General features: G+C 36.3%; 2 protein-coding genes across 3 annotated transcripts; both read left to right on the top strand.

Moving 5' to 3' along the window:
* Positions 1–6627: 6627 nt before the first annotated feature.
* Positions 6628–16096, top strand: LOC117402238 (kynurenine--oxoglutarate transaminase 3-like). Of its 2 annotated transcripts, XM_034003191.3 has the most exons (15): positions 6628–6813; positions 7371–7429; positions 7732–7836; positions 8503–8561; positions 9379–9523; positions 10344–10493; positions 10841–10927; positions 11546–11671; positions 11757–11877; positions 12157–12233; positions 12701–12790; positions 12989–13175; positions 13851–13924; positions 14299–14385; positions 15332–16096. In XM_034003191.3, the coding sequence occupies exons 3-15, from the start codon at positions 7738–7740 to the stop codon at positions 15395–15397; spliced, it is 1368 nt and encodes a 455-aa protein (XP_033859082.2). In that variant the 5' UTR covers positions 6628–6813; positions 7371–7429; positions 7732–7737; the 3' UTR covers positions 15398–16096. The 2 variants fall into 2 exon arrangements, with proteins under 2 accessions (XP_033859082.2, XP_033859092.2); XM_034003201.3 differs by lacking the exon at positions 7371–7429.
* A 465-nt stretch (positions 16097–16561) lies between these two features.
* On the top strand, positions 16562–26949 carry LOC117403498 (transcription initiation factor IIB). The gene is made up of 7 exons (XM_034005639.2): positions 16562–16670; positions 18620–18732; positions 21899–22032; positions 22639–22785; positions 24318–24447; positions 24855–25136; positions 25500–26949. The coding sequence occupies exons 1-7, from the start codon at positions 16597–16599 to the stop codon at positions 25631–25633; spliced, it is 1014 nt and encodes a 337-aa protein (XP_033861530.2). The 5' UTR covers positions 16562–16596; the 3' UTR covers positions 25634–26949.
* Positions 26950–27322: the final 373 nt, after the last annotated feature.

Genomic DNA, 27322 nt, shown 5'->3' with positions numbered 1-27322 from the left:
AAAGTCTACAGTGTTTAAAACCGGATATATTTAAATAACCTTAATCCTCCAGCTCCAGCTATATTTAGACCTTAACATATTCACATTATGCTAGGTTACATTAACACATGGGCCTTTAAAACATAGCTAATAATTATATCTATTCAATTAGTGACTCTTTAAAGCCACAGGGCTCGGTAGAAACTCAATTTTTCAATATAAAAATATACTAAAATATAAAGATTAACCCTATATCATAATAATAATAAAGTGATCAGCTACAGTAATGTAGCCAACTGTAAGTATGATTGATACAGTGCATTCACAGTGTCTAAAATTAAAGTTTATTTTAAGATTTGTTTTTTTTTTTAATCTGGGGTGCTGTACTTCTCAGTGTGAATTGAAAATAGCAAAGAGAATTGACAAAAATGAAATACCTAAAATAAAAAAAATAAAAAAGAAAATCTCAAAATATTTACATACAGATATCCAGTTAACAAGATGATAAACAGTTAATGACACTGTCAGTCCAGTTCTAAGTCTCTAACAATTGTATTACAGATAAACGAGGTGCAATTTGAGGTTTGTCTCACACTTGTTCTTTCTCAAATCGTAGCCAGTTTTATTTCATTGCAGATGGAAGGGAACTGAATAGGCAATCTTCTACAATCAGACCACTAGATCTAAGGCTCAAACAACCCTCCAGCTCCACAGGCAGTGTTTCCAGTTGGTTTCCACTGAGTTCCAGCTCTACTAGGTTCACTAGTTCACTAACCCGGGGAGGTAATACCGATAGACTGTTATTTCCCAGAAGCAAAGACCGGAGCATTCTGCACTGAAATAATCCATCTGGCAGCTCATCAGTCTACAAAATAAAAAGGAACATGGAAAAACCGAGATGTACATAAACTACTGTAACAAAATACATGCAAAAATAAACTGCATTTCCTGTGGACCGTCCAGATACCAATTTTTTTAATTGCAAGGCAATGATCAAAATATATGTTAACTAAAATACCAGTATAATATAATGCAACAATGACCAGTTTGACATTTAGGAAGAGATAAACTAATTTTTATTAGTATGCGATTGTGTTTGAGGTGAAGGCACAAAATAAAATAAAAAAACAAAAATGTGATAATACAGCATGGCTGTATAACCCTGATGAATATAAACAATAAGCTTATATTAACAGAAGGTTTCCACCAAGCATGGCTAACAACACCAACAGACTAGATCTTTATGACCATATTCAGAAACACTTGGCGATTGTATATATTGCACATACTGTATTGAACCCTTAAAGGGTACATATTTTTTTTTTACATTTTGACCACTTTTTTTAAACTTTTAAATTGCATTCCCTGCCTCAAGATGGCTTCCCATGTACCTGCATGGACCTTTTAGAACTACATTTCCCATCATCATCCTGCTCACTGGTAAATCCATCTCAGTTACATATGTGAGCAGGAGGATGATGGGAAATGTAGTTCTGAGAGGTCCATCCGGGTAATGTGACACCATCTTGAGGCAGGGAATGCAATTTAAAAGTTTAAAAAAGTGGTCAAAATGTAAAAAAAAAAAAAAAAAAAAAAAAAAAAAAAAGATAATTTAAACAATACACACACCTTAGGTAAACAGTTGTAGCAACCCATGGGAACATGTAACACAATAAAATAAAAACAGATCCTTATGTACGCTTTAAGTGAGCACTAACACAAGTGTTGTTTCTGAGTATGGGCTTTGACCATAGACCAGGCCACTTGCCATTGGAAAGTAGGCACACATTTATCTACAAATAACCTGCTACTCTTTACATCTGAGGGAGAGGGCTATGGGTTACTGTGGTTGACCACTGTATTAACTAATGATGATGAATATCCTGAATGGAACCTTTCATGTGCTTATTTGCATAATTAAGATTTTCAGATTGAATATATGTAAATGTCATAAAATAAATAAACATATTTTGAAATTACTTTTTTCATGGATAATTAATAATGTGAATCCAGTGACGTATTAAAGAAAATGAGGCTTGCAATAGCACAAGTTATATAAACATGCATGCAATAATAACACAGCAATTATCTTAAGTGTACCACTTGAATATTGAAAGCCTGCCTCTCCCAGACAATCACAATTATCAAGAAAATTAAAGAGATATTAGGTCAGATTTACTCTCAACAACATTTTGAACTGCAGCAAAAGCTAATCAGGACCTTTATGTGAAAATATAGCTATAGGGGGAGGAAAGATGTTGTCCTGGAGGGTAATGGGACTACATCTCCCAGAATGCTATGGGGTTGTTTGTAAGTCAGAAGTAGAATCACCTGACACTAATTTAATGTAAGTCATACATAATGAAAATTAACAAATATGTAATGTTATTTACACTCAAGACTGCATGCCAGGAGTCATGGTTGTGGACTGACAAACAGTATTATGATCTCTCATTGGTTTCCTGTGAATGCGAATGCTTCAGAATATACTTGCTTAATAAAACAAACTCTCTTGTGACTCGATCTATGTTAAAATGGGATTTCTACCTTTCTTTGTTTCTAAGTCCAACATAAAGAAGAACTGAGCCCTACTGATTTACAGCTGACCTTTTTCAGTCAAGTCTGGTGGCTATTTCATGTGGTGAATTCAGGACTGAACACTGCCAGCACACATTAAAGCACAACAGAGGTGATTACTTTACACTGAAGTAATACTGAACACAGGACTTGCAGTAATAACTTTCACTTACTGCTCTGTCAGGTATTTTAGAATACCCTACCCTATGGAAGATGAAATATTAAATTATAACACAATTATGAAATGGCAGTGTTGCCTAAGATCACAATGGCTAACATACCAATAAAAAACATGACACATGAAATATTGGAATTATTGCTAAAGGCATTACATTTCAAGGGACAAACTGGGATTTAATTTTGCTTTGAATGTCAAAAAAGGAGTTGACATGATCAGCTTAGATACTGGTAATTCGCACTGTTTAAAGTGCTACATGAATTTAAAAAGTTTCACTCATGGGAAGCATGAATACTGGTATTTTAAAAAATAAATAAATAAGTTAACATTCTCTTTCTCTGTGGGACAGGTTAGTTTTTGGGGGATCTCAGTGACTCTGTCAACTGCTAACAGAGCAATCAACTGTGTGACTAGTCCTGACTGAACGCATAGCAGGAGACAGAAAAATGCATGATAAAAACTACCAGGTATATTAATGTAAAGTGATTTTAATAGTCAAAAACCAATTAATTAATTAAATTGAATTTATCCTGCTGGAAAGAAATTCTACTCCCCATGACATGAAAGATTAACAATTAAATATGAAATCCCATCTATTACATTTCCAATGGAACTACAGCAGAACATATAGCTGTGAAGAAACCAGACCAAATATCTTGGCACACTGTTCAAAACAGGAAACACAAGGTTGCCAATTATACTTTCCCACTGTTCAAGGCTTTTAGGGTCTTTTTATCTTTCAGTGCATATGCTGTTTGTCTTTCATCCCACAGTCTGTTTCTATAATCAACTACATTGTTTATCCAGGATGAGATGGAATTAGTCATCACAAAACCTGTGTATGTTTCAATCATGCAAAAATTAAATGTTCTGCAGAACTCAGAAAACTGTATGACATTTGTATCTCACTTAAAAAAAAAAAGAAAAAAAGAAAATCTTGGCTAAGCTTCAGAGGTCAGCTTTATCCAGTAGGATTTAAAGTCAAATATGTTTATGGCTAGCAAACTAAAAAGATTACTACAAAAAAATAATAAGTGGGACCAGGATTTAAGGGTGCCTTGCTGTACATGTGTGAACTGTTACAGCTTAATGATCAGTATTGCTTACTAGTGTTATAAAACCTTCCTTATTCCTGAGACAATACTAGTCTGATCATTCATTGCTTACCATAGCATATACTTTTTTCACCATAATATGTGGCTGTCTAACAAGAAACATAATTCAGTATATTATCTGATTGTTTATCTATCACAGATTAAATAAATAATTTATGGACGACAAACATGCTGATGCATAAAGAACACTGATGTGTTAAACGTGTTGACAAAATATAAAAAATGTCTGATGTACGGAGGACAAAGATGACAAATACCATGGTGGCCTTTTCTACACACCTTATTGACAGTGCTATAGCAGGTACTCCTACATTTTCTGTCCATGCAATTATTTTTTTCTAATGTCAAATTCTGGCAGTCATGAGGCTTTTTTTAGGATGTTCTTTTGTTTTGTTTTTAAAGAACATTAGTCATTAAATTAGCAAAATATGTGCACTATAACCGCATGGATCAGGTTCACACCAATAATAACTTTTGAGAAAAAAAAATGTTGTTGTAAAGAACATAAAACGAGCTGAAGACCAGCTGGACCTCACAAATGCCCTCACAAAATGTTAACAGAAAACAACATGCTTAGTTTAAAAGGGCACAATGTGCACATTCAATATGTATTAACAGTAAAGAGTGATATAAGTACCAGAGGGAAAAGGGAAATATATTTAATATTTTTGAGTTAACCAAAAAACAGAAAATGAATTTTGCCGCAGGCTTTGCATTGAGCTTGTAGTCTCTATGGAGTGTCATTTTCCAGTTCTAGGTACAGGGGAAGCCCATCAAAAATGTACTTGCAATAATAGTGTAAAATTTCAAAGCATTTTATATTTGTTTTCCTTTTTATAATTTGATTCAAAAGGGGTCTTACTGCGGAGATAAGATAGTTTCATAGAATGCTTGCTTTCTACAGTATTATCCACACAGAAAGAAAAAGCCTGTCCCCTTTAATGTATCACATTGTATGGAACTCCTAGCACAGAAATTCTGGCTAAAATGACCTGTGGGCTCATTAAACATTATCCATGCTACTGTACACAGAACAGCAGATAGGCATATTCATTATGCTTTTATTTCCACTTGCAGTCTCATTTTGCTGATTACTCTGGTATAAAATCCAGAGACAATACCGACTCAGTACCTAAAGTGTGAGTAAAGCACATTCTAGCAAGTATAAATTAAAATTGTATTATAAATTAACAATATTGCTTAAACAAATAAAACCAAGTGTGCATTATATTCTCTGTCTAATTGGCACTCATATTGATCATGTAACTCAATAACCAATTAATGAGTAATGTTGTGCTGTTTTCCTAAAGTAGTGCAACAAGAAACGATGAGCAATGCTATTATTATTATTTATTTCTTAGCAGATGCCCTTATCCAGGGTGACTTACAATTGTTACAAGATATCACATTAATTTTTACATACAATTACATTATTTATTTTACACATTATTTTTTACATACAATTACCCATTTATACAGTTGGGTTTTTACTGGAGCAATCTAGGTAAAGTACCTTGCTCAAGGGTACAGCACCAGTGTCCCCCACCTAGGTTTGAACCCACAACCCTCTGGTCAAGAGTCCAGAGCCCTAACCGCTACTCCACACTGCTGCTATTAATGATTGACATTGTTCAATGACTGCTCAATGCACTGCAACCACACATGGAAAGTTGGGGAGCAGCATCATGTGTTATCTTTTTGCTTTTGTGACTTTTTTTAAATGAAGGTGAACTTTTCTCAATTGTAATCTTTCACAGCCTACCTGGTCCAACAACAGTGGTGATGGTGGCTATTATGAATGCTTTTATCGTATGTGAACATAAATCCACAGCCACCTGGTTGTAGAGTTCTACATTATTATTAGGCCAGAGAACGCTGGCATTTATAATTACTCAATTATGAGTAGCTTAATACAGACTTTAATAAGACTAAAACTAACAACAGAGCCTGTAATTACTGACTGCCAAGACAAATAAGCGTATTGCTAGCAAAAAAAAAGCAATGACCCCCAACCTCCAGAAAATGCAGGATAATGCCATAGCTGTCACATTGTTTTCAAATCATTATTAGCCAAAAAATAAAAATAAATCAAATAACCCACACGCACATACTGTAATCCTTGCTAGCTACAGTACATACAGAACATTATTACAAATTCAACACTTTTGGAATTCAATGGTTTGAAACAAATATGTTTTCTGTATTTCACATTAACATTTTATTAAACTACCTATACCTCAGCAATAACTTATTTAGTCCCAAAGCAAACGTGTGTTATTGCTATGCAATTATATTGTATACTAACAATTAAAAACGCAAATGTCTGCCTAATGCCTAGCAAAAGAAGTCATTGGTAGTTTGTGTTGCAGCATTCTCAGACATATAAAGGGTTTTTACCTTTCGATAATAAAGCAAAATAAATGGAAGCATTCTGTTTTGTACTCTGATCTTAGATCTACATTTATATTTAACGTGAAAACGCGACAGTATTAGTTACCAGTGCGTACAATTAATAATACCCCAGAGCACTCTTAAACTCTCAAAGAACAGAACAAATCATTAACGCCCATAGTCCACACCCCATTGATTCAACTTTAGGCCAAACAATGTTTTTCTAACTACTGTACCCAAAAAACAGTTATGCAAGTCTGCTGATAAAAAAAATAATAATGCAGTACAGCTTAAATCAAATTTATTCAATTTATAACGCATTTGCACAACAATCAGTCATCTAATGAATTGTTAAAGATTCAATTGGAACGGGGGTACGTCAGCAAACATCGACGAGCAAATCACAGTACAGTCTAAACAGGTAGCTTGTGGTCGGACACATTTGGATGTTACGCCACTGAACAAAGCTCATTTTACACGAACGAACATATCTAGTTTGTCCATTCGGTTTCCTGGGTGGATTTTCAGATGCAGTTGTGCAGAAGATAGAAATTAAGACACATGCATTGACACGTAAGTGTGAACCTCTCTTAGTTCATAATTTATATCGCATAATTACTAACTCTGTAATGCTGGATGGGTTGTCTCTGTGCAAACGTATATAACATATCCATTAATATCTAGTTCAAGACTACTATACATTTATATGGTTTAACATGCAACAAAGGTAGTTGCAGTAGGATAATACAATAATAAGTCAATGAGCTTAGAGTTTACACAAACTTTAAATGTAAATATAGTAAGTGCTGCTAAGACCTGGCAACTTCAACCAATGGTAATAAAAGGACGTTGTAGCATGCGCGACAGTTACTGTTTCCTGTGTAAAAAAAAATTGTATACAGTGTTCACAAGAAGAAGAAAAAACCCAAACACCTAGTTACATATTTTAAGATACATTGTGTATGACACAGCGCACGTAACGTGGGGAAAGTGGTCTGCTGGATCTATGTTGCATTTGATTGCCACACCTCTTTCTCCTCATTGGATGATTGAAAGGGCTTGTACAGTAGCACGTGATGGAAACACAACTGACTGACAATGTCAATTTTTTGACACTTTGTCAATGACAGGCTGTTCAACAAAGCAAAGGAGCAAAACCAACACGAAACAAGAACGTGACAATACAACGGTACAGTAAACATATGTGTTTTGGCATCGTTATCGTTTTAAGTACGTTACTGGTATAAACTGTGCTCACCTAGACAGAACCAACGATTGCACGTGCAAGTGCATGATAGTAACTTCAGTTTATACATATATTTTCTCATTCAACCCTAAACATTTTACTTGCATTTATTAGTGTCCAGTCTGTTTTTCACATTCACCCAGGCTTGGAATTTATTTAACTACATGTCATGACTCCTGACAGAAGGGTAAAGGCAGTTGTGTAGGTGAGTATTTGAAGAAAGTCTTTTGTTTGTTTTTCTGCAGTGTGTGATGAACATTGCTCGTCATTCACTGAGCTGCTACCATTCAGCTCGTCATTTCCTGAAGAAATACACACTTTCGAGGTTTCATCACTTTTCAACTTCAGCAGTAAGTAGCTTCATTGGACACTTAAACACAAAACAAGCAATGATTAGTTATAGTGATTGTGAGAGTAAAATGATTAGAAATGGAACCAGCATAAAATATTTGTGAGGTACTTTTTCCTTTAAGTCTGTATTTCAAATAGGTTTATTTGTAGCTTTTATTGTTGTGGACTATTTGGCTGTCACTGTAGTTATTGTTCTGTCTCGATGGCAGCGCGCTGTGTTTATTCATTTTGAAAAAGGGAAACTCACGAAAGAACAAAAGTGCAGCACTCTGAAACACTTTACAGCATGTTGGTGCAGAGTCGATGTCGGTGTGCTTCAGTTGTGCGTACCATGTGAAAGATTTCTGGGGGGCGCCTGGAGATATACACACTTTTTTTTTTTTTTTTAATTGTTTTAACTGGCGAGCGAGCATGTCACTGACTGCTCCAATTAAAGCGATTAATGCTGCAAAAGAGATGTCGTAGATATTAACCTCCCATTTTCCTTTGCTTAACTTCTTAATACAGGATCTAAATGCGTTGTCTTTTTTTTTTTTAATTACTCCTATTCCTTTTTATATGTGGGTGTGTGTAGCTTGTGTATATCAGCACTAACACCTGAAAACAAAACACATTTTTAATGTATTTTTAAAAATGTTCATATTAATTAATTTATTTTATTTTAGATGGCTTCCTTTAAACATAAAAATGCAAAAAGAATTGAAGGTCTTGACAAGAATGTCTGGTAAGTACTGCAGCATGAAGACGGGAGATTGATGATTATTATTATTATTATTATTATTATTATTATTATTATTTATTTCTTAGCAGACGCCCTTATCCAGTTACAATTGCTACAAGATATCACATTATACATTATTTCACATTATACAGATATCACATTATTTTACATACAATTACCCATTTATACAGTTGGGTTTTTACTGGAGCAATCTAGGTAAAGTACCTTGCTCAAGGGTACAACAGCAGTGTCCCCCACTGGGGATTGAACCCACAACCCTCCGGTCAAGAGTCCAGAGCCCTAACCACTACTCCACACTACTGCCCACATTACTGTCAAGCCAAAAGTCCGAACAATCAGTTTCATTTTTTTAATTTTTTTTTTTACAATGTTGACCTAGCCAGGAAAACTACAGCAAAGGCAGCATATAGCTAGCATCCAAACAGCACCATATATAAGGAAAAAATTATCAAATAATAAAATCCAACCTATTCAGTGCAGAGTTAGGAAGTAACAGTCAGCATACAAGTCATGACTACATCAGAAACAAAATGGGTTGTTTTTATCTAAACCATGGCAGATCTCACAACATTGAGAATTCAAACTTGGGAACCATTATGCAAATCAATCATTTAAAAGCTCATGCAAGCCTCTGTAAAGGATTTCTATCTGTACAAATATACAAATCAGCCGTTTCTTATTCTTGTTTGCTTCTTTCATCACCGTACTTGTTTATTAGTTTCAGAGATGGTTTTAGTTTCACATGTAATTTGTTGTACGCCACACAGGTAAATGCTGTGGAAATTGCATCTCTTTTTAGGGTTGCGTTTACTTCAGTGGCTGCAGACCCTTCAATAGTGAACCTGGGACAGGGATTACCAGACCTCCCACCTCCATCCTATGTCAAGGAAGGACTGGCTAAAGCTGCATCAGTTGACAGGCTGAATCAATACACTCGGGGTTTTGTAAGTCTGTTTCTCTGTACTCTTCGGATGTGTTCAGTTTTGAAAGGAATTGCAAACTGGGCATTGTTAATACTGTATTCTAAGCTATCTGGGTTGTCATTAGTGGAAAGTCAATGGCAACGTCCTATGGTCATTCTGCTTTAACTGCCGCTGCTGGTACTTTTCAGTACCTGTTTCTGGATCAACTGCATTTGCTGGTAATTGTGTATTTAAATTGAAGGTATTCCCACCTCAGGAAGACTAATCTGTAGAAGAACTGCAGATATATGGAGACTGTCTGTATGTCACACTTATGTTTTTACCTACATTTAGAGAAGAGCTTATTCAAATGTGATAAAAGTTTGATTATGACATTCTTTAGCACAAGCTGTTGATAGTTTCTGAATTTGGGGTACTGTATATGCAGGGCCCCCTTTTTTTCTACATCTAGAGAAGTGCTTATTACATTTTTTACTAATTTGGTTTGGAAATTCTTTAGTTTATTAGGAGTGTCAAGCTGGTGGTGACATGCTTTTATGTTACTGTGGGCTGTAATGTTGTATTTACATAAAACAACTTTACTTTTTTCCCATGTACTAAATAAAATAATCGCTATAAGATTACTACTAATAACAACAAATGACAGAAAACAGGAAATCCAATAGTATCCAGTTCTTTCGGTCATTGATTCAATTTCATGTCAGTTTTAGAAAGTGTGGGTTTGAGTATCTATCAGTAGAAATTGTGTAGTAAGGCAAAACCATTATTTTGTCACTGCTGAAAATGTCTATTTTAAATGCACTGTATGAATCTTTCTTCAACTATTATTCTTGTTGGACAGGGACACCCTACATTGGTAAAGGCCCTTTCTGAAGTCTATGGAAGAGTGTACGGGCGTCAGATTGATCCATTCAAAGAAGTCCTGGTGACAGTGGGAGGTTACGGCTCTCTGTTTAGCATCATGCAGGGACTGGTGGAAGAGGGAGACGAGGTGGGTGGTTGTCTCTTGTGATAGTGGCTGTTCTTTTTAACTAGCTCTCTCTCTCCGTCCTGGATAAGGGTGTCTGCTAAGAAATAAATTATATAAAATGGACTAAACACACGAAGAAATTGAGAGTTAGTCTCTAATGTGTGAACATTTGTGGTCACGTGACATGTCATGTGATCCACTAGACCTAGATTTAAGCCCTGTGTGAGCTGTGTGCAACTATTCAGAAAAAAAGGAAAGCTGTGTAATCTCAGTGACTTCACAAAGGTTTTAAAATACAGTTAATAATGCACAATAAAGAGTTATATATCAAACGAGGTGTACATTTTAAACCTATATCTCTGTTTCAGGTGATAATCATTGAACCTTTCTTTGATTGTTATGAGCCAATGGTTCGAATGGCAGGAGCAAAGCCAGTCTTTATTCCATTAAGACTTGTAAGTATACATACAAATCACATACATTTTCCTTTTGTGTATATTAGTTTATGTTTCTGCTTTAATAATTATTTACCATGCATACTAACTTTTCCTGGAAAAGTGACTTCTGATAGACTACTAAAGGCTTATTGTGAGGAAGTGAGATGGGGAAGGATATTAGCGGTGCATAGGCTTCACTGCACAATGCTTTACCCTATGGCTTCAGTGTCCAGTGCAACCCTTATATGCTTCCTCACCTCACTTCCTCACTGTTAATTTTGCTGGAATAGTTAGCAAGAATGGTAACTAATGATTTAAGCAGAAACAAAAATATAGAATCATGATATTAAATAGGCTGCTTAACCAACTTTACATCATTACAGTATGCGCTGAATGGTATAGCCCTATGCTTAAAATATGAAAACAGCATGTGGATGTGGGGCATTGTGAGCACATGGTCACCATTAACTACACGTAAACCACATGTGGACCAAGGGGCTGTAAAGGGGTTAAAAACGTGCAAAAAATCTTGCACAGGCATTTTGCAAGGAGATGACGGAGTAAGGAATATGCTAAAAAAAAAAGATCATTTTAATCGTTCGCATATTTTTTTCTTTCTTTTTTACACAACTTCAGAAAGCAGAAGGAGGTGCCACAATCTCCAGCGCTGACTTTGCGCTTGATCCAGATGAGCTTGCAAGTAAATTCAATTCCAGGACTAAAGGCATAATAATAAACACTCCGAACAATCCAATAGGAAAGGTACACTGCAGGCTCTTTTCATACCATCACCTTTGTGGTTGATTTGCTAACACGGTAACATCCCTTTGATACGTCTTCTTTATAGATCTTCACCAAGGAAGAGCTTCAGGTGATTGCCGATCTCTGTATCAAACATGACACACTGTGCTTCAGCGATGAGGTCTATGAATGGCTGGTATACAGTGGACATAAACACGTTAAAATAGGTAATTGTATTTGTAGCGAATGGTCATTTCTTTCCTGTAGAGAAAACAATTATTTACTGCAGTCAACTAAACACAGAAAACTCTTTGTCTTGAACCCATAGTATTAGTTTAATGTTGTTTTTGTATATATATATTTTTTAAATATCATTTGCATAAGCAGAAGATAAAGCTTTGTGAAAGAACAAGCCCTTCATCTGTCCCCATACTTTGCATGTTAAGTGTTTGATCTTCCAGTGAACTGCAGTAGTTCAATGAGGCTATATTTCCCTTTTTTTAAAGCTACTCTGCCTGGCATGTGGGAACGAACAGTAACAATTGGAAGTGCTGGGAAGACATTCAGTGTAACTGGCTGGAAGGTAAGAACACATCTACATTGTCCAGATGTGCAGATTGGATTGAGTTCCCCTGCAAGTCAGAACACAGCAACACCTTTTCAATTGCTCACTAGTAGCTTGATGTTATTATACTGTCTAGACATCACAGGGTATTTCCGTGGCAAATCCGTGGCTCACAAATGGGGAATGGGATTAATTTGGGAATTATAATTTGTGTCACAAATTGTAATAGATTGTCAAAGTACTATTCAAATTCTCTTTTAATTTTTTTAGGAAAGGATTTTTAGGAAAAAATATCAATAAAATATTGACCCAAATATTTATATTTATTTTCTTGATATCCTTTTTGTATATTTAATGTTAGCATGTATGTTTTATAATCATGAGCATTTATCTCCACACATGTTATTGCTTTTAAAAATACAATACAGGCTTTGAGATAGTGTCTTAGAATGAAATGCATAAATATGTTTTTCTTTATCTTTTAGCTTGGCTGGTCAATTGGTCCTGAGCATTTAATAAAACATTTACAAACGGTCCACCAGAACAGCCTTTACACCTGTCCTACTCCTTTGCAGGTACCTGCAATGTGTTTTATACATCTCAAAATATGTCTTTAGCGCTAGTATCCTTTGCTTGTGTAGTGCCTACTAGAGAAGCAAAAGATGCCGGCTTTTGCTAATTCTAATACTTGTAAAACACGGATGCCATCTTGCAGAACCTTTTTTTGTAAGCTGACCTCTTTATTTATATAGTAATCGGTGCTTTTTGTGCAGGAAGCAGTGGCGCAAGGCTTCCTACACAATTTCAGTCTCATGGATGATCCCGAGTGCTACTTTTACTCCCTGCCAAGAGAACTGCAGGGAAAACGGGATCGGATGGCCAAGTTTCTCCAAGCTGCAGGCATGAGGCCTGTCCTTCCAGAGGGGGGCTACTTCATGATTGTTGATGTTTCTGGGCTTAGTAAGTCATTTTAGAATTCAGGAAATATTATTATTATTATTATTATTATTATTATTATTATTATTATTATTATTATTATTAGTAGTAGTAGTAGTAGCAGTAGTAATAGTAGTATGTTTCAAAACAGCAGACCCTCTTTCACAGGTCTAGGAAAGAAAACTCCACACAGCAAAGCAAATAGTGTATATATAGTGTAAATGGACTTCTAACCCTGACAGGGTTGGAACATGGCTTGTTAAAATGAACTACTGATAATAACTCAAATACCTTTCATAATGAATTCAGGTTTTGAGTAATGCAAGCTTTCACTTAAATGCCTGCCATGTACTTTTAAATCAATGCAGTGCCTGTTTCACAGACATAACCAGTAGAAAACAAATACTGCAAGACAGATTGCACCTGCTTGTTTTGAACAGAATTACACAGTGGGGAGGCATGTTCCCACAATCCAGTATACTATACATCCCAATGGCTGACTGCAGAGCCTGCTTACTGTAAACAAGAGTGTGGAGATAAGCAGGTACAATGCATTCCTCTGTAACCCTGAGAGAGGAGATTGCTGCCGGTAGTCATTACTGTGGTGTACTGACAACACAGTGTTAGCTTGAATGGCCGCGTTGTGCAGATGGCTTCTAAATGTAGGCTTGAAATAAAATGTACATTTTCTTTTGGCAGAAAAGGACCTGTCCGACATGGAGGGAGTTGAGCCCTATGATTATAAATTTGTAAAATGGATGATAAAGGAAAAGGTTGGCTTTTTTCTTTATTTATGTTTGATATGAATATCCTCAGTGATGGTGAGATAGTGGAGGCATCTGCATGTACATCCATACCTTTTAACTGTCTTAAGAACTGCCTATCCATCTGGGATGACAGCTATTGTGGGCATTCCTCAGCCCAAGTAGAAGAGGAGTCTTTAATTAGTGTCATCTCTATACCATGCTTTATTCACCATTCTGTTATGGAGTAATAACATCACCGCTTACCACAGAAAACAATGCCAGAGCAGTGTCCAGTTGTTGTGTAATATATCCAGATTCCTATGTATAACCTCTAACGTGTTAAAATGACCTTTTTCCTTCATAACTGAGGCTTTATAACTAAGCATTTATTAATCTTTCAGAAACTGGCAGCTATTCCAATTACAGCATTCTGCGGGGCTGAATCTACGAAGCAATTTGAAAAATACATCCGCTTGTGTTTCATCAAGGTGAGAGGTGCATTAAAAAAGCAGGAGGCAGATCTTTGTTCATCAATCTTTTAATCTTATAACCCTGAGGTATCCTTTTAAGCACTACCCCCTGCAGTTTGACATGCTTTTCCCCATCTGTCTACCACCTCGTAGATGCCTTTAGAGCACAGTCTAGCCTTTGGAAGCGCACTTCCCACTGGCACTATTATTAATCCCCACCCGGGGTGCTCCTGCTTCTTTGGGGACAGGACTGTGAGTTGATGGGGGAAATGTCTCCCACTGCAGGGCTGTGCTTGGTAATGTGCTCCCTGTGTGGGGTGTTAGGAAAGAGGCTGGTGGGTTTTGTTCATGTAAGGGAAGCCCTCATCAAGCGGGGCCTTTTACATAGAGGTGTCAGCTGTCCAAATGTAACTGATGTAAAGAAATTATGGTTATTTTATTTTTAATCTGTGCATGTGTTTCCATCACACTCCCACTGACTACACCCACAAAACATAAAGGCTGCCATTCATAAAATAAAACACACCTGATTTTCCTCCATATTCCAATAGAGAATTTAAAATCATCTCTAGATCATAAAATATTTTGTTAAATTAGTAATATATTAATTCAAGCATTGTAGCTGTTTTAATCAAAACTTTAAACACTCAATCTTACAATATAAATTAGTACTAATAAGAAACTTATGGGTTCATTTAATCAACCTGTATCCTGATGGGATAAACCACATCTGAATTGTATTTGCGCATCGCCCAGGATTGCATAAACCACCCATATGTGTAAAAATTAAGGTTGAACCAGTATGGTAAACTGTTGTAGTCTGTTCAAACTGCAAACATCATTGAGTACATCCCATCTCTCAGCTCTGCTAGAGACAGAGATGGCGGTGGTGAATTCCACTTTTTGTAAACACCCCACTGCCTGTTTACATTGTACTGAAAATGTACATTCTTCCTTTTAACAGAACGATAGCACGTTGGATGCAGCCGAAGCAATTCTGAAAGACTGGAACAAAGACTTGTCTGTTTGATAAAATGCACTCTACTGTTTTTCTTTCGGGGAGATTCGTGAAAGGCTCTTTCTTTAGGTTATTTGTAGACCTGTGATGCTGCTTCTATTGTTGAATTCAGCCGATACAATACATGCTTGTGACAGGGCTAGGAGCCCTGCACATGAAAAGGGGGCATACAAACATTTTCTTTAAAGGTGGTTATCAATAATCAGTCCCTAGTTCCTAGCTTTAGTAACTAGAGTAGGTGTGTTTCCATTAATATTCGGAGGGGTAAAGCTGTTCTTGGGTTTCTTGAGAGTCACTGTCGATCCCAATAATAAAACCTCTGTTTTTGAAGGGTTTAGTTTCAACCAGTTTAAATTAAGCCAGCTATCCACCTTTGACAGGTAGCACTCCTGGTTGTGTTTGTCATGTTCATTTAACAAAAATTGATTTGCTGATCTATTTTATTTACAAAGTCAATTTGTTTCTGTAGCATTTGTATAGAAAATATGGTGCTTTACTGTAGGCGGTAGGTTTATCAATAACCAGAGCCCTCACAAGTTTAAAAGACAGTCCACATTGATGAAGTTTGGTTATGTTTGTTTGAACTGTAAGGCGCTAACGTGGAACTAAAAAAGATTTAATGTTTTCTCAAAAGATATATATAATATTTTGAAAACAAATTGCTGCTTGTTTGCGTTCCCTAATTGAAATAAATGAATACAACAAAAAAAATTGCTGTGTGGTTGAAGTATTATTTAGGGTGTGGTATGTTCTGAAATTAGGGGATGCCCTAGAGACTTCATTGCAAATTTCCCAGCTTCCCTGAAGTAATTGAGGAGGGGCCACATAAACCACCTTGTCTATTACCACCTCCTTCGTCTTAGTTTGTCAGACCTGATGTCGGACTCACTGACTGAAACCGAATTGGAAAACGGAGATGCAGCTTAAAAATACATGTCGGATTCATTTGCATAAAAAAATAATCGGTTAGGACGGGCCATTGACTCAAAAGTGGGTGCTGCAGTCGGCTCACTACTCAATTCCATATTAGTACTAAAGGTCATGACTGCATCCTTGTTTTCACCAAACATCCACCTGCAATAAACAGTAGCTTCATAACCACGTCAAATCTTTAAAATAAAAACGCATTTTCACTCAGCGCTCAGTTATTTTGTACCTTCTAGCGTCCCGTCTTCAGGCGCTAACACGTGACGCCACGAAGCTATAAATGGATGTTGAACAGCACTGTGCTCGCCAGTCATTGCTGGCAGATTCAAAGAGAACACGAAATGGCGTCGACTAGCCGGTTAGTATATTTTAAGCTGTGTGTTGTATGTAACATATTCCAGTGTGTATTATAATTAACAAGAAAAGCGAGAGCGGCGAGAGTAAATACACAACTGACTGTAATGATAACATTTTGGAGTAGCTTAGTTGAATGTTTTGCGCTGTCAGGGATAAACATTGCCAACACTAGAACTACTGGGGAGGCGGTACCATCGTGGCCGGTGAATTCTGTCATTGTTTCTGAAAAATACAGAAACTTGCTTGTGTTGTATTTTACTGTAATTGATTCCCCTTACAAAAACAAAACCAGCGGTTATCAGTACCCTGTTTTTGAAAAAATAAATAAATAAATAACATCTTTTTATAACCTGATTTGTTGGTTTGTCAAAACCCGGTTTCCTTGTATTCTCATTTAGTTTTTAAAAACCTTTCTTTTTTTCCTGTTATTTTGATGTCACTAAACGTGACGGTAACATAAAGCACCATACATCGTTAAGGAAATCAACTTAACGAAACTAAATCTTATGGATATGATAGTGAAAACAGACGTGCACGGTACTACTTATGACCCAATATATAGTGGTCATTGTTTGACGGGGAACATTTTTTTTTTAAATATCAAGACCCTTACACGAAATAGACCTTTGTTTTTGCCACATCGTAAGTGGTTACATTTATTTGTTTTTGTATGAAAGAGTAATTCGATCATTTTATATATAGTGTGTAATCGCCTTTCTTTGTCATTGTGTTTAAAAATAAATAACGGAAGTGATTTGTATTGGCATCCTGTAGTACTTTTCTTTGTGGTTATTTAGGCAGTGTTTTGAAGGTGAAGATATGTACCTGAACGCCTTTGTTGTATATTCACCGTACAGATATTCTTATGCATTTTGCTACATCAGTCTACTCTAGGTACCAGTATTGTATGACTTCGCCACGTTTTTTACATCGCACAGTAAGAAATATTTTTCCGTATTTTCCTGTGTGTTATTGACATGTATGGCTGCAAGCAGAAGAAAGGTATGCTCGGTTGGTATCTGACTTTTGCAGTTTTACTATGGCGCATAATCAGTCAGTGACACATGTGGGCCTTTCCCTAACAATAAGTACATGTTAGTTTTTGTGTAGGACCAATACTACAGTGCACCTTAACGATATGATTGTTTACATTTAAATACTCCGGGTATGATGACTGAATTAAGAGTTGACGTCCACCCCGCCCACAACTGTCTGCAAACCCTCATCCTGCACTGGGGAAACACGACTTTAAACAGCTGAACACTTTGTTGTGAAGGAGATGCGACTTTCTCTTTTCTTTTTGTACTGCGAAACTAACTGTACAGGTTGTTTCTTTGATTTTAATTAAAATGTGTACTCGAGACCACGAAACCAACATTTGTGAATAAGCAGTTTATGTGTGGCCCTACAATGTAGATCTGTAAAGGCTTGGTCACACGGACAACTTTTGTCGACGGGAACAAAAATGAATAAATACATAAATAAATAAAAAGCGAAGTAACGAATTAAATAAAATTCTATTGATGTATTCATAGCTTAAATATCTTATTGTAATCGTGGACATTAACATTAGCTTATCCGCATACACACTGTATTGCATATCTATAGCCTACATATCATTATTTGGATGAAATGCAAGTCAGAATGCATCATATACACTGTCTGTCTGACGTTATGGTCGAGCCTTATCATGTGACACTACTACCAAATTTGATTGGCTGGTATTGAAAATGTTGCCCTCTTGTTGCCTGAAAAATAGAACATCGTCCTAGAGGGAGACGTGACGTTGGCGTGTTGCCCAGGGTGGTCACACCAGGCGACAAGCCGGCAACATCTGTTGCCCCCTTGTTGCTTCGACCAATGTCACCGTGTGACCGGGCCTTAAGGCTTTGAATGTACCTCAACAATCTAGGATGTGTTCTTTATATAATCTTCTTTTTTTTCCCTTAGTGGTGATGCTCTAGCCCTTCCCAAAGTGCAATGTCCAAACCATCCAGAAGCACTGTTGGTTGAAGACTACCGAGCTGGAGATATGATCTGCCCAGAATGTGGACTGGTTGTTGGTATGTTTTGTCTAGTATTGCAGTAATGCACTTTTGTAAAGAAAGGAAGTGTGATATGTTTTGGGGTTGACAACACCATTTTTTTTTGCCCATATCTGATACATTCCTCTACCCATCTGAAAACTTAAACTGTGTCACCAAAATTATCAGCTTTATATTTTTTGGCCATCCTTAGCAAGAAGTTAAACACAGTAAATGCCCTAAAAAAGTGTACTGGATCATCTACTAGTTTATGTAAACCACTTTTTTTTGTAGATAATCTGTAAAACTTAAATCCTGGCACTAGATGGCAGCACAATGGTACTGTAAAACACTGCTGATCAAGTGTTATGAAGGTTAACAAACACTGGAGGCAGAAATGCTCAGCTGCTGTGTTTGTGCTGTGACAAGTTTCAAAGGCAACATTTAATTCCCCACTTGAATTCCGTTTTGCACTTCAGCGAGTTGTTTTGTATTAACATTTATTGCTAACCAGAATATAAATGTTAAACAACTGGTTGCATAGACCCTGATTAGCCTGATCTTGGACTAATGTTACCTTGGTAAGGTAGATCAAGGTCTAATCTGGGTCTGTAAAACCAACTGTAAGGCAAACTAAACATACACATGTACTTCTCCATCTGCTTAAGTTGGTAACAAACTACTTTTTTAAATGGTTACAGACGTGCTCAAATTTGTTGGTACCCCTCCACAAAAACCGAAGAATGCACAATTTTCTCTGAAATAACTTGAAACTGACAAAAGTAATTGGCATCCACCATTGTTTATTCCATATTTAATAGAAATCAGACTTTGCTTTTGATTTTTTATTCAACATAATATTGTAAATAATAAAACAAATGAAAATGGCATGGACAAAAATGATGGGACCGCTAACCTAATACTTTGTTGCACAACCTTAAGAGGCAATCACTGCAATCAAACGTTTTCTGTAGCTCTCAATGAGACTTCTGCACCTGTTAACAGGTAGTTTGGCCCACTCTTCCTGAGCAAACTGCTCCAGCTGTCTCAGGTTTGATGGGTGCCTTCTCCAGACTGCAAGTTTCAGCTCTTTCCATAGATGTTCGATAGGATTCAGATCAGGACTCATAGAAGGCCACTTCAGAATAGTCGAATGTTTTGTTCTTATCCATTCTTGGGTGCTTTTAGCTGTGTGTTTTGGGTCATTATCCTGTTGGAGGACCCATGACCTGCGACTGAGACAGAGCTTTCTGACACTGGGCAGTACGTTTCGCTCCAGAATGCCTTGATAGTTTTGAGATTTCATTGTGCCCTGCACAGATTCAAGGCACCCTGTTCCAGGCGCAGCAAAGCAGCCCTAAAACATAACCGAGCCTCCTCCATGTTTCACTGTAGGTATGGTGTTCTTTTCTTTGAAAGCTTCATTTTTTCGTCTGTGAACATAGAGCTGATGTGACTTGCCAAAAAGCTCCAGTTTTGACTCATCTGTGCAAAGGACATTCTCCCAGAAGGATTGTGGCTTGACAATATGAATTTTAGCAAATTCCAGTCTGGCTTTTTTATGTTTTTCTTTCAAAAGTGGAGTCCTCCTGGGTCTTCTTCCATGGAGCCCACTTTCGCTCAAAAAGCGACGGATGGTGCGATCAGAAACTGACGTACCTTCACCTTGGAGTTCAGCTTGTATCTCTTTGGCAGTTATCCTTGGTTCTTTTTCTACCACTCGCACTATCCTTCTGTTCAATCTGGGGTCGATTTTCCTCTTGTGGCCGCGCCCAGGGAGGTTGGCTACAGTTCCATGGACCTTAAACTTCTTAATAATATTTGCAACTGTTGTCACAGGAACATCAAGCTGCTTGGAGATGGTCTTGTAGCCTTTACCTTTACCATGCTTGTCTATTATTTTCTTTCTGATCTCCTCAGACAACTCTCTCCTTTGCTTTCTCTGGTCCATGTTCAGTGTGGTGCACACAATGATACCAAACAGCACAGTGACTACTTTTCTCCATTTAAATAGGCTGAATGACTGATTACAAGATTGGAGACATGTGTGATACTAATTAAATAAACTAATTAGTTTGAAATATCACTATAATCCAATTATTTATTATCTTTTCTAAGGTGTACCAACAAATGTGTCCAGGCCATTTTAGAATATCTTTGGAGAATAAGCAATAATTAATCTCTTTTCACAGCTTCTTTGCTTTATTCTATGACATACCAAAGGCATGCAAGTATACATGATAAAATAGCTTTTAATTTCATCACTTTTCAGGAGGAATGAAGCATTATTTCAGTGAGCTGTAAGGGTACCAACAAATTTGAGCACGTCTGTATATGTATATACATTGGTATACACATGACATGAATATAAACCCATTCATCATTCTTAGGCTGTGTTCATTTATTAAGTTGTTTATTCAGAATTTCTCTCTCCTGTCCTCCCCCTCCCCCTAATTACAAGATAAATGTTTGCAGGAATGAGCTGTTTGCTGCAGCAGCAAAGTTATTTCTAAATTGTTTGCACAGAGCAATACAATAAGTAAGAGCAGCTAAACACATTACACAAGGCAGATAACAAATGATCAACAGTAAACAGTGTACTATTAATGCTGGCTGAGTAGAAAACATTTTATCTTGCATGTTAATAGGTCCTATGTTGTATTTTAAGTTTATGTACTGTATACTGCAGATTGGTGGTTGCACATTTCTAGGATACCTCCAGTGTCGACCAAAAGAAACACATTTTCTTTCATCTTTTTAATATATTTGAGCATTGACAGTGTTTGCTTCTTACCAAATATGGAGTTAATTTATAATAAGTAGATGCCTGGACTTCAGCCTGAAAACAACCATAGTTTAAAAATAGAAAATTCCTGCCCACTTGCTCTTGAATAAAAATGAGGAATTACATCATACCCCCCCCCCCACCAAATATTCAGGGAGCAGTGCATTCCATTGAGGGCTAAGTAATTGTTTACACAATTTTGTTCATGCTTTAGTATCTGCGGGATGAAATAGCCTAGAGAATAAATTGTTTTTTCCATTTAATTTACTAGATTCTTTTATGGATATAGTTTGATCTTCACATTTTTTTTTTTTTTTTGCAACAAACATAATGGCACCATCAGTTTTTAAAAGTTGGGACACTGCAAATGTCTCTGCTTTCTTGCATTTTGCCTGACCAGATCTACTTGCATCCAACCAGGTGACAGAGTTATTGATGTTGGATCAGAGTGGAGAACATTTAGCAACGACAAAGCAGCAAAAGATCCCTCTCGAGTTGGTGATGCCCAAAACCCACTTTTAAATGGAGGAGATTTGAGTACAATGATCAGCAAGGTAAAATCAATTTTTACATTTTAAAGATACAAACGTGCAGGGTTTTGCAACATAATCCACCTCTGGTTTATGTAGATTGGATATCTATTATATTTCAGTATATTACCACTGTATAAGTGTATTAAGTCACATTTGCTGCATTCTCTACAAAATATTTTTATGGTACATTTCATTTGTTTGCCAGTTGTGCTGTGCTTTCAGAAGTGTACTCAAACCACAGGTCATGTGACTAAAAATTTTGCAGTGCAGTTGATTTTTTTTAGTCAGACAATACAAAATGATGCTTCACACTTGTGCTACAAAACAAGCATGCCCACATGCCTGGGGCACATCTCAGCATTTGTTGGGTTTGGCTCAAAATGTTCAAATTAGCTAGGAGTTACATTAAGTTTTTTTTTGACTATGCAACTATGGATACATCGCTTGCTTTGGCAGTGCATGCAAATTGTTTTATTTGTAAGATCTCCTTAATAACATTTAACAGCCTGTATTGGTACAACTATCCATGTGTGCTCTTTGAATGTGGAACATACTTGGCAGGTTTTATAACATTCTTAAATATTTAGCTGATATACATTTCTTTTTTTTTTTTTTTAAATGTTTTAGGGAACAGGTTCAGCAAGTTTTGATGAGTTTGGCAACTCGAAGTACCAGAACCGCAGAACTATGAGCAGCTCCGACAGAGCGATGTTAAACGCATTTAAGGAAATCACCAACATGTCGGACAGAATAAACCTCCCCAGAAATATCATAGTAAGTGCATTGCATCCTGTACCTAAGTTGTGGTGTTGGCTGGTTTGTTTATCGCAGTGTTTCTCAACCTTTTTCGTAACAACGCCCCATAAGGATCAGCTTAGTCATTGCCCCCTTGCCACAGAAAATAAAAAAAATAAGAATTATTGCCGATTTAACAATGCCTTTTAATTAACATCAATTATTAATTACATTTAATTCCACTTGTTCTGAGAATTACAGAGAATAATTCATAAAGAAAAATAATTAAACCCCACTCGCAGGTATAATCAACATGTAGATACATACATAAAATGTTTACTATTATGGAACATTGCCGACATATCTTTGCTTACGCCATGGTGTGGATAGCAATAATAGAGATATTCAAACCGGTTCCTTTGAAATCGGGACTTGGTTCCTGCTTTGGAACCGACGAACCGGATGTAAATATCAGGGATCCGCTTCCAGTGAGTACCATTTATATTTTTAGTATTATTAAAACATAAATTTCTGTCAAATAAATTTGAGAACTATAATTGACATGTTCACACTTAGGGGGAAAAAAAGATCTGCAAAATATTTAATGGGGGGCTTAAATTTTGTATTTATCTTTTCATTATATTTTTTTCCCTGGCGAATAATTCAGTCTCATTTTTACATGAAGTGATGAAAACGCTTTGGGTAAAGTGAATCTTCTGCACCTCGATGGGATCATTTGTAAGACAACCCCAAGCCGAACACGACACGATTTCAGCTATCTAAAAAAAGTAATTTAACCCCAAGCCAATGGGGTCGTATTTCGGCTTGGGAAACACACTGATCTGTTTGCACATACCATGTGGGTAAAGATTTTAAGTGTAAGCTTTGTGAAATTTGCAATTAACATGGTCCGTATACAAGCACACAATGGCTTCCGCTGTTGTAATAAAACTGTTACAATAAAACTGTTACTGTGCAAATTGGAGATTACTTAATATTTTGTTAACTTTAATTGTACAGGGCGATTTCATAGATTTGTAGAATATTGTCGGAACATCACAAAAGATGTATAGTTTATGGAGCATATCATATGTACAGTGTCAAATATTTTTCCTTTGCAAAACATGTTTTATGTATCTCCAGTTTATTATTTATTCGTATATTTGTTCGGAACCGATTCCAAAAATCTCCTCAAATGCACATCACTAGATAACAATAAGAATAAACTGTGGAAATTCAGACGTGTACCGTAACATGGCAACAGGCACAAGGAACGGCTGCTTTGTTCTGATGATTGGACCATATTACATTTGCATGACAAATTGGATAGCAGAAATGGCAGTGACGTTGCTGCATAGCAACACACATTTCTGACTTGATGTTTACACGATCTTATAGTGCACAAGTCAGTGAGTACATCACTGGCACATTGTGAGGAAGTGGTTCATCAATATTTTGAAATAAGTTTCCTTAATTTTAAATAAAAAAGCAACGCCCCCTTTTTTTATACAAATTTTGATACTAATTAAATGGCCTGGAGTTAATTTAAATGTTGCTTTTTCACTTGCTAGGATCGAACAAATAACCTATTTAAGCAAGTGTACGAGCAGAAGAGCCTGAAGGGAAGAAGTAATGATGCAATTGCTTCTGCTTGCCTTTATATTGCCTGTAGACAAGAGGGTGTTCCACGGACATTTAAAGGTATGTATTGGAATTAAACTAGAGTATGTGCTGTATGTGTAATTAGCACACATGCTATTTCTACTCATTTAAACTGTACTAATTGATACATATGCATTTTTAAAAATGTGTTGTATTATAATGTTTAGATGCAGTTTAGTATATATTAAGAGGACTGTTTTCTGTGAGTGCTGCAATATCTTCTCAAAGAATTATGGAAAACTTTGTAATGCAGTTTTAAAAACTGAGTTTGTACCTAAAATAAAGTTCATTGGAAACTTTTTGAGTTGCCAATGAACAGTCGCTAAAAATAAGAACAGATGTAGGTCAATTGACGGTGCCATTTTAACATTTCATTAGGTCAGATTTCTTGTAAAAAGTGTTAAACTGATTTTACCTGTTATCCCCCCCACCTTTTTGCTCTCCAGAAATTTGTGCAGTCTCCAGAATTTCTAAAAAAGAAATTGGCCGATGTTTCAAGCTGATCCTGAAGGCACTTGAGACGAGCGTGGACTTGATAACAACTGGAGACTTCATGTCCAGATTCTGCTCCAACCTGGGGTTGCCCAAGCAAGTGCAAATGGCTGCTACCTATATTGCAAGAAAGGCTGTTGAGCTCGACCTGGTACCTGGCAGGAGCCCTATCTCTGTTGCAGCGGCAGCCATCTACATGGCATCACAGGCCTCTGCAGAGAAGAAGACTCAGAAAGGTAAATTGCAATTTGATGTAATCTAACACAAATGTTTATTTTCGCCAATTGAATACACAATGTTTCCATTACCAATCGGAGACAACGAGGACACATCTCCCAACAGCAAGATTGTAATGCACTGGCTGAGCACAAGAGCATTGGAACTAGAACATTTTAAATAAGAATGACGCGTCAGTCTGTTGCTTTATGCTTTGATAATTCTTTTATTTTTTAATTTAAAAAAAAAAAATTAACATTTTTATCTCAAACTATTTTCTCTGTGAAAGATTGGCCTAATTTTAAAGATGCTCTTTTCATTACCAAAAGTAAATTTAGTTTTTATTGAGACCAAAATTTGATTTTTTTTTTTTCTTATTTCAGAAATCGGAGACATTGCAGGTGTTGCCGACGTCACAATCAGGCAGTCGTACAGACTCATCTATCCTCGAGCAGCAGATCTCTTTCCACCAGACTTTAAATTTGACACCCCTGTTGATAAACTTCCCCAGCTGTAAATTGCTATATGTAATGTCGAAGTTAAAGTTTTTATTTTCCTTTTTTCTTTTTTTGGTGAACTTTGACTTTCATAGACATTTAGAAAATATTATTTGAGCCTTCTATTGAGAGAGTGAAAGTTTGTAAAGAACTGCAGGAATAAAACAAGAGTACAGGACACATTCCAATGCTTAAAAAAAGCAGACTGTTTGTACTTGCTCACTATTTTATTTGTGTGTGTGTAATATATAAAAATAATGTGCAAGGGGAAGAAATGTATTTATGAAGCCGGTTGCAAAAGACAGATTTCATACTGTATTTACACTTTTGTAGAAAATAAGCAAGTTTGATTTTGTCAGTTGTATGCAAAATATTTAGTACATTTAAAAACAACTGAAACAAAAAAAGTCATTTACTGATATGCCCAGATCTGCTGACTTAAATTTTAGAAATGGGATATTCCTTGGATTGTATTTAGAATTGACATCAGCTCTCACTGTTATTGTAGTCTTGAGATTAAAATGGTGTCTGAGCTCTACAAAGGCAGGACAAGTCTGCAGGTCATGGATATCCCAGAAGGTGTGAAGTGTCTTTGATGCAGTGGAGTAACAGTCCAAGAAAGCACAGCACAGTTTGTCCAAGGAGGACCCTGAAAATAAGTGTGTGTGGAGACCAGTCAATAATCTAATCTTAGGGGAACCGCTCACAGGATGAATCTCTTGTGCAAGTCTGCATCACCAGCACTCTGTTCCACAAGGCGTCACTGAGCCCTATAGGAAAGCAGTGGCTTTTGGTGTATGAGGTTGTACTGCAACTGATCATTATTCATCTGTGTCAATTGAAGGGATTACATTGTGCAATTGGGAGTAATTTGCTGTAATGACTCACAAAAAAGGAGTTTGATTATTGACTGTAGTCTTATAATTTTTGCCATTTCACAATTCTTAGACTGTAAAGTTGAGTTAGAAGTGATTTGTTTGCTGATAAATTGTCAATATCAACAGTCCTGATTTCTTCATGATGCTGCAAACTGATACACTAAACCATCATGGCCTTTAAATCTAAACTAGCACATTTACTGTCTATTAAATTATTAAATTATACAAAGTTATATATTGAATTCTAAGCAGGTTACCTGTGCCGAATTTAATAAAGTCAGCGGTCTGGGTTTATAATATCCTTTAGCACAGTTGTACATTTGATGTTTTTTTTTTTTTTTAATTTTATTTTTTTAAAAGGGCTTGCTGTATTTCTAGCAAGGATTTGTAAATACATTTGCAGTCATTAGTTGTATGTTAATTTACAAATAAAAAAAAACACTACATCAGTGGGACAAGGATTCAGCTGTATTTTGTGTTTTAAGCTGCTTTTTTTTTTAATAAAAAAGTGGGGAGAAAAGCAAATTCCCTTACACTAAAACAAAGGTTAAGTAAGAACTGAAGAGCTGGCCTAATCAAATCAAAAGTAGTATTAACTGATTTAGTTTGCATATGCCAGGCATTGCTTCTGGCTAAATTAGAACTAATAGCTATAATGATGATACACCTATATGCTTTTTATAGATGTAGTTTAAAAATGTTTCCAGATGTTTTCTGTTTTATAGATTATGAACATCTTTTAAGTCTATCCCTCTGGCTCCAAAACTCATATCTATCAACTTGCAGTGTCTGCAAAAAAATTACATTTGATCCCACTGTCCATGTAAAAGA

Source organism: Acipenser ruthenus, chromosome 10 (genome assembly GCF_902713425.1).
Source record: "Acipenser ruthenus chromosome 10, fAciRut3.2 maternal haplotype, whole genome shotgun sequence".
Lineage (NCBI taxonomy): Eukaryota > Metazoa > Chordata > Actinopteri > Acipenseriformes > Acipenseridae > Acipenser > Acipenser ruthenus.
This window is presented reverse-complemented; position numbering and strand designations above follow the sequence as displayed.

Bases quoted from the DNA above. Each gene is read 5' to 3' on its own strand.
- LOC117402238 (XM_034003201.3), top strand. From the start codon at position 7,738: ATGAACATTGCTCGTCATTCACTGAGCTGCTACCATTCAGCTCGTCAT. The intron at 9,524-10,343 runs GTAAGTCTGTTT...CTTGTTGGACAG, and splicing joins ATCAATACACTCGGGGTTTT to GGACACCCTACATTGGTAAA. The intron at 10,494-10,840 runs GTGGGTGGTTGT...TCTCTGTTTCAG, and splicing joins TGGTGGAAGAGGGAGACGAG to GTGATAATCATTGAACCTTT.
- LOC117403498 (XM_034005639.2), top strand. From the start codon at position 16,597: ATGTTGAACAGCACTGTGCTCGCCAGTCATTGCTGGCAGATTCAAAGA. The intron at 16,671-18,619 runs GTTAGTATATTT...TTTTTCCCTTAG, and splicing joins GAAATGGCGTCGACTAGCCG to TGGTGATGCTCTAGCCCTTC. The intron at 18,733-21,898 runs GTATGTTTTGTC...GCATCCAACCAG, and splicing joins AGAATGTGGACTGGTTGTTG to GTGACAGAGTTATTGATGTT.